At 38.3% G+C, this 13,348-nt stretch overlaps 1 protein-coding gene across 1 annotated transcript in view; it reads left to right on the top strand.

Moving 5' to 3' along the window:
* The window catches only part of LOC150080504 (uncharacterized), a 74,851-nt gene that overhangs the window by 19,579 nt on the left and 41,924 nt on the right, over positions 1-13,348 (top strand). Inside the window, exon 2 of the mRNA XM_090381940.1 lies at positions 5,520-5,699. Within this exon, the coding sequence (XP_090238066.1) occupies positions 5,549-5,699 (151 nt within the window). The 5' untranslated portion in view covers positions 5,520-5,548. The remainder of the gene's footprint in view (positions 1-5,519; positions 5,700-13,348) is intronic.

The raw sequence follows: 13,348 nt of genomic DNA, 5'->3' as shown, positions 1-13,348 counted from the left end.
TTGCATTCTTCAAAAGTGACAGTGTGGTATGGCTTTACGGCCACATCCTTGATAGGGCTATATTTTTTTGAACAGGTAACGCCGACTGGACCCTGCACCTGTTCTGTCACTGGACAGCGATATTATGAAATGTTGGCAAATTTTGCAATACCAGAGCTGAAACAACGTGGGTGCTTTCAGGATACCATATTCATGCAAAATGGTACACCATCCCATCACTGGACCTCACCCCATGCGACTTCTGGTTGTGGGGTTTTTTGAAGAACCAGGTGTATTGGGAAGGATGTCAAACTCTGGCAGATCTGAAGGACAGCATTAGATGTCATGTGCTGGCTATTGCAGTTGACATGCTATGTTCTGCTATAGAAAATGCTGTTCTTCAAATGGAAACTGTTGTTGACCAAAATGGAGGACACATTGAACAATTGTAGTGCTGTTCAAGTGATTTGTATTGCCACAGTACCATATAGTGACACATTTTGTAACTAATTTTTTTTCCAATAAATGGCGAGCGCATTCTTTATTGTACCTGTTGTCCAAATTTCTCTTCAGTATGAGCCTTAGAACTCGCTGCAGAGTCCTCTACATAGGAATACTTTAATTTTAACAACCCTGTATGTGTATATATATATATATATATATATATATATATATATATATATATATATATATATACTGTATATATATTTTATTATTTTTTTTTTTTGTGCTATATTGAACAATAAGTTGAACTGAATGCACTTTGAATACTATAATAATATGTAGTTTTTGGTAACTTATATATATATATTTTTTTATTTTTTTATTTTTTTTAGTGATACTTATTATTAACAAGTTGAACTGATTATTATCATACTATGTAATCTTTTTTTATGCGAAAAATTTATTTTGTGACCTATTTATATTTTTTCTGTTATGATATGTTTAACAATACTTTGAACTGGTTGTACTGTGATTAGAATAACAGATATATAATAAAATTTTAAATTAATTTTGTAACCCCTTTCTAGTAGAGGGCAGTTTTTTGAAAGTTTGTGCACAGGCAGCTGACACCCACGGCGGTCCTGTAGAAGAATAACACAGTTAAGATATTTCGATTTGGGTGGGCAATTTTAAAACGAATTCTCAATAGAGTTCAGCCAATGTGAACACTTCAAACTGTTCACATTGGCGGCTGAACTCCAGTATAGGGTACACCGATGGAAGACAGCGGTGATTGACAGGTGAAGGCACCTCTCACTCAGTGCTGTGATCAGGGCTGGATTTAAACTTGTTGGAGCCCTTAGCTATAACATGTATGGGGCCCTTCTCTCTTATAGTTCACCTATGACAGTATTAATTTTTTTTTTTTTAAGATGGAGTGAGGCCCATTGTAATGTGCGTAAGTCAGTCCCATTGTAAAATTGTAAGTCAGTCAACATTGCTGGACAGTGCGACACTGCACTGTCCAGCAATGTTGACTGACTGCATGTCTTTAGATTTAATGTGTTTCTTAATAGCATAACCCCTCCTCCCTTCCTATCCTGTCTATCCTTTCTGTACACATTGTACTCTCCAGATTCCAGTTCTGCATTCCTTATATCTGTGTGACACCACATCTCTGATATCCCAACAATATTTGCCTTTGATGTTTTGACCAACACCTCAAATTCATCAAATTTATTTACCAAACTCCTAGCATTGGTGTATATGCAAGTATACATGCACCTGTTCCTATTCTTAGCTACCCTAACACATCCCATGTGTTTCCTTGTACCGCAATGACTCCCAGCAGTCTCTGAAATCCCCTGCATCTTGTTTTCCAGGCTGCTGCTCATTCCAATAGAAGCAGTGCAAGAATCACTTTCACCTCTGCCAGCGACAGAGGTGAAAGTGATTCTTGTATCTCCCCCAAGCTAGCAGTTTTCCGACCCACCTAACTCTGCCTCAATAGTATCAGCAAATATTCTTGCACCCTTTTTATTTAAGTGTATCCCATCCCTGTAGAAGCAGTCTCTTCTGTTAACAAGCACAGACCAGGCTTAGAAAAATTCTACCCCTTGAGCCTTGCACAATCTCTCCAGGGCCGAATTGATCGACAAAGCTCTCATTTAAGCCTCCATCTTATGGGTTGCCAACTGTTTTTTGAAATTGGGTATCCAGTTTTCTCTCTGACTGCTTACTGCACATGATGGTAGATGGCTTTCTGTCTTCTAACTTCTCTGTTGATGCTGCAGTTCCCCAAGGTTCAGTTCTTTCTCCCACTCTTTTCCTCTTGTTTATTAATGACCTTTTATTGACCAGAAATCCTATCCTTAGTTTTGCTGATGATAGTGCATTGAATTCCATCTTCCACTTTGAGAAACCTTGTCCTGCAGAAACAGTTTCACTTTCTAAATATGCATACCAATTCCTTAAATGCTGAACTGTAGTTAATTTTCCAGTGGGGCAAAGATTACTTAATTGATTTTAATCCTTCTAAAAGTCAGTTCTGTTTTTTTATCTCACAAACAGGATTCTTCTGCTCCTATGCTTATTTTCAATGATGGTCTGATTTCTAGGCAAGATCATATATCTCTATTGGGGATTACCCTGACTCTAATCTCTCATGGCATAAGCATATTACAAATATTGCTTCCTCTTCATCTAAAAAACTGGGTTTTCTCTTTCACTTTCAGTGCTACTTTTCTTTTAAATTGCTGTTCATACTGTACAAATTGCATATCCACACTACCATGGAATATTGTTCCCAAATCTCGGGCGGTGCCCCCAAAACCTCCCTCAGGCTTCTAGATTCCATTCAGAAGAGGACAGAGAGGCTAATTTATGACTCATATCTAACTAAATCTCTCCACTCTCTCTCATAGACATTCTGTTTCTGCTGCATGTGTTTTGTATAGACACTTTCGTGGGCTCTCTTTTTCTGAATTAGCTTCTATAATTGCTGCTCTCTTTGTTGTCCAAAGAAGTCCAAACATGTGCCACAACCAGTCAACATCCTTTTACTGTTCAACTTTAAACTTACAGAACCAATTTTTCGTCTTCCACATTTATTCATTCAACTTCTGTTTTCTGGAAAAATCTTCCTTCATACATATTTCCTGAAAATTGTAATCTGCAGAAGTTCAAGTCTGATGTCAACAAGTATCTTCTTTCATCTTCTCAGCTTTCAGCCTATGCATGGTACTAACTACTATAAGTTCTAATACCTCTCATGTTTGGGGTTTTCAAAAAAAAAAAAAATCTCTAAGTTAGAGCACCGTTTCCCAAACTGTGTTCCATGAGATGTGAACAAGTGTTCCACGAAAAATTGTAATTAATAATTTAAAAAAAATAAAATAAATTTTGCATATTTGCATACTGTCTGTTTTTATTATGCGCATATTAGTTTATTTTACACCAAATAAAATATACTGTATTTTTATTTTAACAAAACTGGAAATATAGTAACTTAGGGAAATAGGAGGCTGTGCTTACATTCATTTAGAAATATTGGGTGGCAAAACGGAACTGTAAAGTTGTTATTCACTTTTAACAGCAGTGACCTGTGTTTAGAATACTACACAGTAAGATTTCCCTTTAGTTCAATTCTGTTTTTGTTATGCTTTCTATAATGAGGTCTCGATATGCTGCAGTCTGTTATATATACTTGTAGCCATATGAACTGTGTTGTTGTTATCATAATTACAGGCCGCCATAGCCAAGTGGTCAGGCTCGTGGGTGCATAAGTACACGTGCCTCGAGTGACCAGTGTTCAAGCCCGTGACTGCTGAATACGGTGCTGTTTCTTGTATTCTCTCTACCTTGTGAACTCCTCTGTTAAGAACTGTATCAGGAACCAAAACAGGGACAATGGTCTTTAAGGATCAGTTTTCGAGTAGAAGACCCCCGGTTGTTAGAATGAATGGGTTGAGCATAAAATCGGCAAGGCAGTTAAAATATCTAGGCATTATGTTTGACGAATCTTTGACTTTCAACTCACATGTTACTTATCTATGAGAAAAGGTGAGGAAATTTATTGGGATGATTACTCGAATCACTAGAGTTGGCTGGGGAATAAAAGGTAAGGCACTGAACTTGCTATATGAATGTGTATTTATCCCCATGGTAACGTATGGTGCACCAATTTGGTTTGAACGTGTCAGTGGAAAAGTATTTACTAGAAAGCTCAGTTCCATTCAAAGAGTAATGCTCCTTAGGATGTGCATGGCATGCAGAACTGTGTCGACCCCAGCTTTGCAGATTGTGACTGGAAAATTGCCTATTGATCTGCATTTATTGTATTGTGCATTGGCTTACTTCATCTGCCATGGCATTCCCTGTTCTTTTCTGAATATACAGGTGGACATTTTGGCAGATCCCAGGAAGGAAAGGACAAGAATCTGGGATGCTTTGGTAAAAGTCTGGCAAGAGCGTTGGAGTGTTTCTGATAAAGGACAGATTACACAAAATTTTTTCCCAGATTTAAGAAATGCAGCCTTGATAAAATTCAAATGGTTTGCCCTAAACTTACAAGCTATGTTCTTATTAACTGGTCATGGTTCAATTAATGCAAAGTTGCATGATTTAGGAATTAATGAAAGATCTAGTTGCCATTGTGGCAAAAGAATGAAATTGGGAACATATTATGTACAACTGTGAGGAGTACTGCTATCTACAAATTGAATTAGTATCTCGGATTAGTAATCTCAATCTTATGGCAGAAGGCTGCGAGACAATTTTAGTTGATAAACAGGAGAACTTCTTGGCTTTCCAAGCCTTTGCAACTGCAATATTTCTTAGGCGGAAGACTCTTCTGCATCTGGAAGCCTTGGATTTGTAATGTGGTATGGCGTATGCCGAATTACTTAGAATTCTGTGAAATCATGGAGGCTTGAGTCTGCTATATTCACTGCAACTCCAGCTCCTTGTGCTCAATTACCTAAAGTTCTGTGAAATCGTGGAGGCTTGAGTCTACTATATCCACTGCAACTCCAGCTCCTTGTGCTGGCATTTCTGTTCTCGGCAGCTCCTTGTACTGGCATTTCTGTTCTGGGCAGCTCCTTGTGCTGGCATTTCTGCTCTCGGCAGCTCCTTGTGCTGGAATCTCTGCTCTCGGCAGCTCCTGGCACTAGTATTTCTCTTCTCGGCAGCTCCTAGCACTGCTGGCTTTCCAACAGACTGTGAACAGATGCAGATCTTTCCAAGGAAGTTTGGACTTTGTCTGAAATTTAATTATATGTATATTTTATTTTTTATGTAATCTGATTATTTTTCAATTTATTCATATCAATCTTTTTTGATCATGGCAGGTTTTTCCCTCCCTGTACTTAGGCAAACAGGAGAGGGAGTATATAAGAGTACTGCTAAATTATGTATAACTGACAGTGGGATTGCCAATGGTTGGCTGGGACCGCTTTATGTAATAAATATCAATCAATCTACTTTGTGAACTCCTCTGACCATGTGGTCGTCCTGGAGTATAAACAGAAAATTTATTTATTTATAATTATATGCAGCAGCTTAATAAATTTTTTACTTTTTTTTTTTTAACTGTGTAGACAGTGCAAGCAGTAATTTCTGAATAAGAATGTCCAAGCTTAAGCAACAGGAGCAAATTGATCTCCGCCGTGGCTATCCTAACCTATTAGGCAATCCCGATGATTTTAAAGGGCAGGTGTTAATTTCTACTGCCAAAGAATCTTATCAAACTCCTCCACCTAAAGAAAAAACACCCAGAGGTAATTATAATTTCTTAATTATTGTATAAAAAAAATTATTATGAATGTGATGTCAACATTATAGTTAATGGTTCTGTTTAAAAATTGATTATTGTCACAGTTTGTCTTTATCATTTAAAATTATTATTAATTCTTTTATATACGTGACTGTATCATTACAAGGATTCTTTTCAGTGTTGAAACTACTTTATTGACAGGTCCATCATTGCATTGGGGGGGGGGGCAGATGAATGCTTTGTTATTGTCATCAAAGAGTGTAGGCACCCTTTCATAGATCTCATGGGAGGGGTCCAGAATTTGTAGTTTTGCAACTGATTTTATTGCATTACATTTGGACTTGTTAATGTGATTAAAAGGAATGCAAATTAATATGATTAATCATATTTAATCTTTGTTTAATGCATGACCTTTGTCCCTTCTTCTTATGTCCTGCAATAACCTTTATACTTTCTTTGAATGTGATGATTACAATTATATTACAGCTCACAGAATTTAGTTTTTTGAAAAGGTTGCTAACTGCAGCCTTTTCAAAAACTAAATTCTCTGTGGCTGTTTTTTATTTAGGTGTGTTTTTTTAGAGTTATAGAAATTTTTTTCTTGAAACTTAATTGTTGAAAAGTATTGGGAGTTATAGTTGAGTAAATAGGTCTGAGTTTTCATAAATTCACTAAATTCACACTTTGTTTATCAGGGAATTAGTCAAGATTTTATTGGTTCAGTAGTTATGGGTAAGTAAAAACCAGACAAAATGGACTTCACAAAATAATCCAAAAATTTGAAGAAACACACAAGATCTTTGAATATAGTGCAGCTTGAAGTCAACGTTCATCTGTTACTGCTAGGATGGTATCATGCTGGCTTGATATCCCATGGCCAACTGTCCATAAAGTTCTTTGCCCATCATTCATTGGTATGTGTGCAAGATTCGTGTTTTTTTTTTTTTTTTTTTTTTTATGAAAACCCCAAACACGAAAGGTATCAAAACCTATAGTACTTAGTACCGTGCATGGGTTGAAGGAGAAGTATGGGGGGAGAGGGATGCCGGAAACTTTGCTCTAGGGACTAAACATGGGTTTCGCCACTTCAAGCCTCCAATAAGCAAAGTGGTGGTATTTCACCGGTTGATGAAAGTCATCTACCACCTCAAATGTGGTGCAACAGTTTACACAAACTAATCCATATCGATGTAATGACTTTGCTCTGTGGTTTCTGGCAGGGAGGTAGGTCAGTGGCATGAAGTAGCGCTGTGTTCCTATATTCCGCCAGTAAGCAAAATAAAATTTGCCACCCTAAATGTTCAATACTGATAAGCGTTAACCAATCAGAAAACAATATCAAAAAAAATTTAGCCGCCCTCTTGAACTGCCGCCCATAAGCAACGCTTACCTAGCCTACCTCCTTGCAGCAGCCCTGGTGGCATGAAATGTCTTGTGAACTGATGAGGCTCATTTCCAGTTAAGTGGCTGTGCGAATATCCATAATTGTCAATTGTGGGGATCATCGCCTCCAGGTGTTGCTAACCAAGTGCCTCTCCATCGTACACATGTTACTGTTTGATGTGGATTTACAGCAAATTTCGTAATTGTACCAGTTTTCTTCAAGAAGGTTTCTTCGAGCTCATGTTCCAGAGACCTGCCCTGACAGATGAGTATTACTGTGATCTTCTGTGCCATTGTGTAAAAACATCCATTTTTATGCAAGATAGGCTACTCTACACTAGGGATGCACTGATTAATCATTAGATAATCGGCCGTATCGGCTCTTTTGCCGATTAACCAGTTCTCATTAAATATAATTTTTACTTATATTTCTGCCATTTCATCTCCTCCAAGAGAATCATCAGTTAGTTTTGTCAATGGATTGGATTATAGCAATAGTTTTACTTTCTTCACTGTTACCTTCATTTTTAGTGACTGGCTGCTGATTTGACTATTTATTGATACAACAAGCACAAAAAATGAAATAGTAATCTTGATAAACACAGCTTCTTTAATACAAAAACACAAATTAAATAATTTTGATACACAAATGCCTAGCTTTTGAACTATTGTGCTACAATTAAGAAAAACATCTTGGAACATTTAAAAAAGTAAATAACTTAAAACAGTTTTAATGAATACTAGGGGGCTTCGCCCACTCCCATGTACGATTTTCTAGGTAAAACGTAGAGGTATAAGGAGTAAGTCAAATCTTTTCTATGTAAAAGACACACCTGTCGATATGCACTGATCGATTTCTAATCAGTGACCTATGTAATAATTTACCTATGCATTTGTAGTGCTCGGCATTGTCAAGGCCAAATAAATATCACTATTAATTATTTACCTGTGTTTACATATGTCACTTCGGAAAAGGCCTTTTGCTTCGGGTTCCATAATGCATGAGGAATATTGTTGCATCCCAAAGAGCAGGACTAAAATATTTAACTGAAATATTCACAAACTATACAGATATTTAAAGTATTTACAAAATACTAAACTGTTTACAAATACTGTATACAATATCCATTAATATAAAAAAAACGTTACAATGGAACATCAAATGTTTGACAGGGAAGCACGTGCACGAGATTGGTGAACGTTATGGAGGCAGTTGTTAGTAATTAATTGCATTATAGTGACGTAATTGCCTTGCCCTCTTCTCCCATTGACTCGAATAAATATCACTAGGAGGAAAACTTCTTTAATGTATAGAGAGATAATCAAATTCCATTACTCTTAAATTATAATGTAGGAACATAAGAGTTTCTCTATTTTCAGAGCATAACCTATTTCTTGCAGGCTCATATATATTTTCACCTGTACCGAATATTCTTTCACTTTCGATTGAAGAAGGTGGCGCACTTAAATATTTTAAAGCTAATTTACTCAAAAGTGGAAAGGTTTCTTGTAAATTTTTCCACAACAAGAAAGGGTCATCAGTTTTTGGTAGTAATGGTAAATTCAAATAATGATGCATTTCTCTTGAGCAAATACGATTAATGCTTGTTCTTTTCCTTTTAGATTCCTTTTCTTTTGATATTGCTGGTTCTTCTCCATCTTGGCAGAAGTAGCAGCTAATTCTTGAAACAATTTTGAAAAAGTCAGTGCATTGTCACCTGAGGATCCTTGATCTTCTCCAGAACTGGATGAACATGAAATATTTTCTTTAAATTCTGCTCCATTTTGCCCACAGCTTCTAATACCCATTCCTTTATTTTGGCTTTCATATCACTTTTCTGAAATCTCATCTTGAATTTAGGATCTATGAAAGAAGATAGACACAAAGATTTGTTTTCCAAATAAGTAGTAGTAGTAGTAGTAGCAGTGGCATGTGATGCAAGAAAGCATGTGTATGAGCTTATGCAGCATCAGCCAAAAAAAAAAAAAAAAAAATCACACCATTCCCTCCAAATGCCTGTCCAGATCCTCCTTAAATTTATTCAACCTATCAACTTCCACAACAGATGGAAGTTTGTTCCAGCAATTAACCACCTGCTGGCTAAAGGCAAATTTCCGCACATCTATTCTATATCTGTCTTTTCTTAATTTGAATTTATGCCCCCTTAGGTTCGTAATCTGAACAGGTGGAAGGAACCCATCAGAATTCAGCATGCCAACCCATTCAAGGCCTTATACATCTCAATCAGATCACCGTGCAGGTGCCTAGTCTCCAGCCACCGCAATTTGCAGAACTTAACCCTCTCTTGGTAAGAGGATCCCTTCATTCCCCTCACCAATCTTGTTGCCCTTCTCTGTACATGCCCAAGTAAATCTACATCCTTCCTAAAATGAGGCCTGCAGACCTGTATGCAGTACTCAAGGCGTGCAGACCTGTACGCAGTACTCAAGGCGTGGCCTGACCATTGCCTTATACAGAGGGATAATCACCTCCTTTTCCCTGCTAGCAAAATTCCTATATATCATTGACAAAAACCCATGACATGCCCTGGCAGCCTGTCTACGTTGCTCAGAAAACTTCATATCTGCCTGCACAATTACTCCCAGGTCCTTTTCATTTTCTACCACCTTAAGTGTAGTACCACACAGTTGGTATGTTTCTCTGGGGTTACTTCTACCTATATGAACTACTTTGCATTTGTCAAGGTTAAACTTCAGTTGCCACTTCTTAGCCCATCTGCCCAAATTATCTAGATCCTGTTGCAGTAGCACATTGCCATTACTGTCATTAACAACCCTGCCAACCTTTGTATCATCTGCAAACTTTGACATTAAGCCTGATATACCTTCATCAATATCATTGATAAATATATAAAACAACAGTGGACCCAACACCAAACCCTGTGGGACTCCACTAATAACATTAGTCCACGAAGAGCAGCACCCATTGATTACCACCCTCTGTCTTCTCCCACTTAACCATCCTTTTATCCATTTTAGCAACTTACCCTTAATACCATTCTGCTCCAATTTGTACAATAGTCTTCCATGCGCAACAGTGTCAAAAGCTTTCCTGAAATCCAAATATATGATATCAAAAATTATTTTTTGCATCCAGTTCCTTTGTAACCACATCATAATATCCTCTCAAATTTGTCAGACAAGACTTTCCCTTAACAAACCCATGCTGTGTCTGAATTATTTCTGCAGTCTTGTCTAGATGATCCTGCAATGCATCTTTAACCAGTGACTCCATTATTTTACCCGGAACAGAAGTTAAACTAACTGGTCTGTAATTACTCGTGTCACCCTTCGATCCCCCTTTGTGAATTGGGGATACATTTGCACATCTCCAGTCCGTAGGAACCTCCCCTGAGTCCAAGGATGCTCTCATAATTATGGCTAAGGGTTTGCTTAGTTGCTTTGTCGCCTCCTTTAATATAACTGGATAGATCCCATCCACCCCAGGTGCTTTTCTTATGTTTAACTTCAACAATTTCTCATCCACTTTTCTCTCAGTTATTACAAAATCATTAAGTATCCTGCTACAATTTGATAACCTTCTGCCATTTTCAAACCTTAATAATTCCTCATGTGTGAATGTAGGTGCAAAATACTCATTCAGTTTGTTTGCTATCTGAGCAGGATCATCAACAGTCGAACCATTGATGTCAAGTGGACCAATCAGATTCATCCCCTTCCTTTTAGAGTTTATATAAGTAAAGAAATCCTTGCTGTTTTTCTTAGCATCTTTTGCCAAGCATTTCTCGTAATCTGCCTTTGCCTGCCCAACCCCCTTTGTGACTTGATTACAGACTAGTTTATATCTGCCATAGGCTTCTGAGTCGCTTGATAATTTATATGCATCCCATGCATTTTTCTTCCCTGTTAAGAGTCTCATTAGTTCATTAGATAACCATTTAGGCCTAAATCTTGAACAATATTTCTTAATAGGTAAGAAACGTTTAGTAGCATCCACGATTAATTCTTTGAATACTTCCCACTTAGAATTTACTGTTGGTAACATCGTCAGTTGATCCCACTGTACAGAATTTAAAAACTTTCTGAGACTACTGTACTCACCTTTACGGAAGCAAAAACCCTTTCCTTTACGCCGATGGTAATTAAATCTTTAAATAAATCCCACATCAGTACACTGTGATCACTGCCACCTATTGGTTCCTTTATCTGCAAATTCTTAATACACGAATGATCACTGCTGATAACCAGATCAAAGTATTACTCTCTCTGGTTGCCTCTCGAACATGCTGCTGCAGAAAACAATCATCCAATAAATCCACAAAAGTCTGACAAGTGTGTGAGTGACCAACCCACAAGTTCCAGTCCATATCTGGGAAGTTAAAATCCCCCATTATAAGACATTCTGATTTACTGGACCATTCTATTTCTCTGTACAATTGTTCATTGTACTCATTCGAGTCATTAGGCCTATAACACACTCCTACTCTTATTTTTTCTTTCGCAGTGGTTATGTCACACCAAACTGACTCAACAGTGCACTGTTCATCTATATCAACTGGGTTCACTTCTTTTGATTTTATGTTTTTCTTAATTAACAGCATAACACCTCCTACCTTTCTATCCTGTCTATCCTTTCTGTACACATTTTACTCCACAAATTCCAGTTCTGCATTCCTTATATCTGTGTGGCTCCATGTCTCTGCTATCCCAACAATATCCGCCTTTGATGTCTTGACCAACACTTCAAATTCATCAAATTTATTTACTATACTTCTAGCATTGGTATACATGCAAGCATACATGCTCCTATTCCTATTCCTAGTTACCCTAACACATCCCATATACCCACCTATTTCAGGATGACTGCCATCCGTCCCTGAAACCCCCAACACCCCTCGCTCCAGGTCGCTACTTATTCTAATAGAAGTTGTGCAAGAATCACCTTCACCTCTGCCTATGGCTATTGTTAAACTATTAGTCCTTGTATCCCCCCAAGCTATCAGTTTTCTGACCCACCTAACACTGCCTCGATAGCATCAGCAAATATTCTTGCACCCTTTCTATTTAAGTGTATCCCATCCCTGTAGAAGCAGTCTCTTCTGTTAACAAGTACAGACCAGGCTGAAAAAAGTAGAAAAGGTAGAAGCTGAAGTAGAAAATCTTTTTGCCAATTGAAGATCTAAGTTCTTCAATTGTGGTGCAAATTCCACTGAAGTTATTACTTTGTATAGCCTTTGATAAAAAAAAAAATTAATAGTTTGAATTGTTGGGATGATCATTGAAATGGTACACTGGTGTGCAAAACTTAAGGACCAGTCAGGTTTTCACATGTAGCTTCTTATAGGAATGGCCTGGATATGGAAAAAGCATACCAGAGGAACCTCGTGAGGTACAATGATGAAGGAAACAACACTGACATGATGAAGACACAGAAATGATGAAGGAAACAACACCGACACAACAACGGAAACAAAATGGTACAGAGGGACTTTATTCAAAAATGGCAACATAGCTCTGGCTGCCATGATACAGATACATCACTGCCAAAGATGGAACAAAGGGAAGAGGTGGTCCCCAGTAGGAGATATGGCCACCCCTAATGTCAATGCAGGCTGTCCGTTTGCACCGCCTGTCCATACTTAGAACAATGTTGTTGATTAGTTCTTGCAGTAACATCGTCCATTCCTCTGTCAGTGCGCTCTTCAGCTGGTGAACATTTTCTGGTGGGTGTGGACAGGCCGCTAGGCGACTCCCCAGAGTGTCCCATATGTGTTTGATGGGATTAAGATCAGGGGAAACGGGCAGGCCAATCCATACGAACAATGTCCTCACTTTCCAAAAGCATAACAACAGCTGCAGTGTGATGGGGTGTGGCGTTATCATCCCTAAACACAAACTCGGGGCCGATGGCACCTTGGAACAGACGCACATGTGGAAGGATTGCACCGGTTACAGTACTGCCTTCCAGTATCTGGAGTTGTGTATGTTCATCCAAGATAACGCCTCTCCAGACGAGAACACCTCAACCGCCATATCAATCCCTTTCAGTGATGTTTGCTGGATGATACCGTGTACCAACCTCTCGCCAGATTAGCTGACATCTAGAATCGCCGCTGAGACTGAATCTAATCTCATCCGTAAGGAGTACCTTACCCCACTGCACTGCTGTCCAGTCCTTATGTTCAATGCACCACTGTAAACGGTGTCTCCGATGGGCAGATGTTAAAGGGACACAGCGTACTGGCCGTCAGGCAAACAGTCCACCTTTGTGGAGTCGCCTGGCCACAG

This window comes from Mastigoproctus giganteus, chromosome 9 (genome assembly GCF_048544385.1).
Source record: "Mastigoproctus giganteus isolate SK-2022 chromosome 9, ASM4854438v1, whole genome shotgun sequence".
NCBI lineage: Eukaryota > Metazoa > Arthropoda > Arachnida > Uropygi > Thelyphonidae > Mastigoproctus > Mastigoproctus giganteus.
The sequence above is the reverse complement of the archived record's forward strand: the minus strand, read 5'-3'. Positions and strand labels throughout refer to the sequence as shown.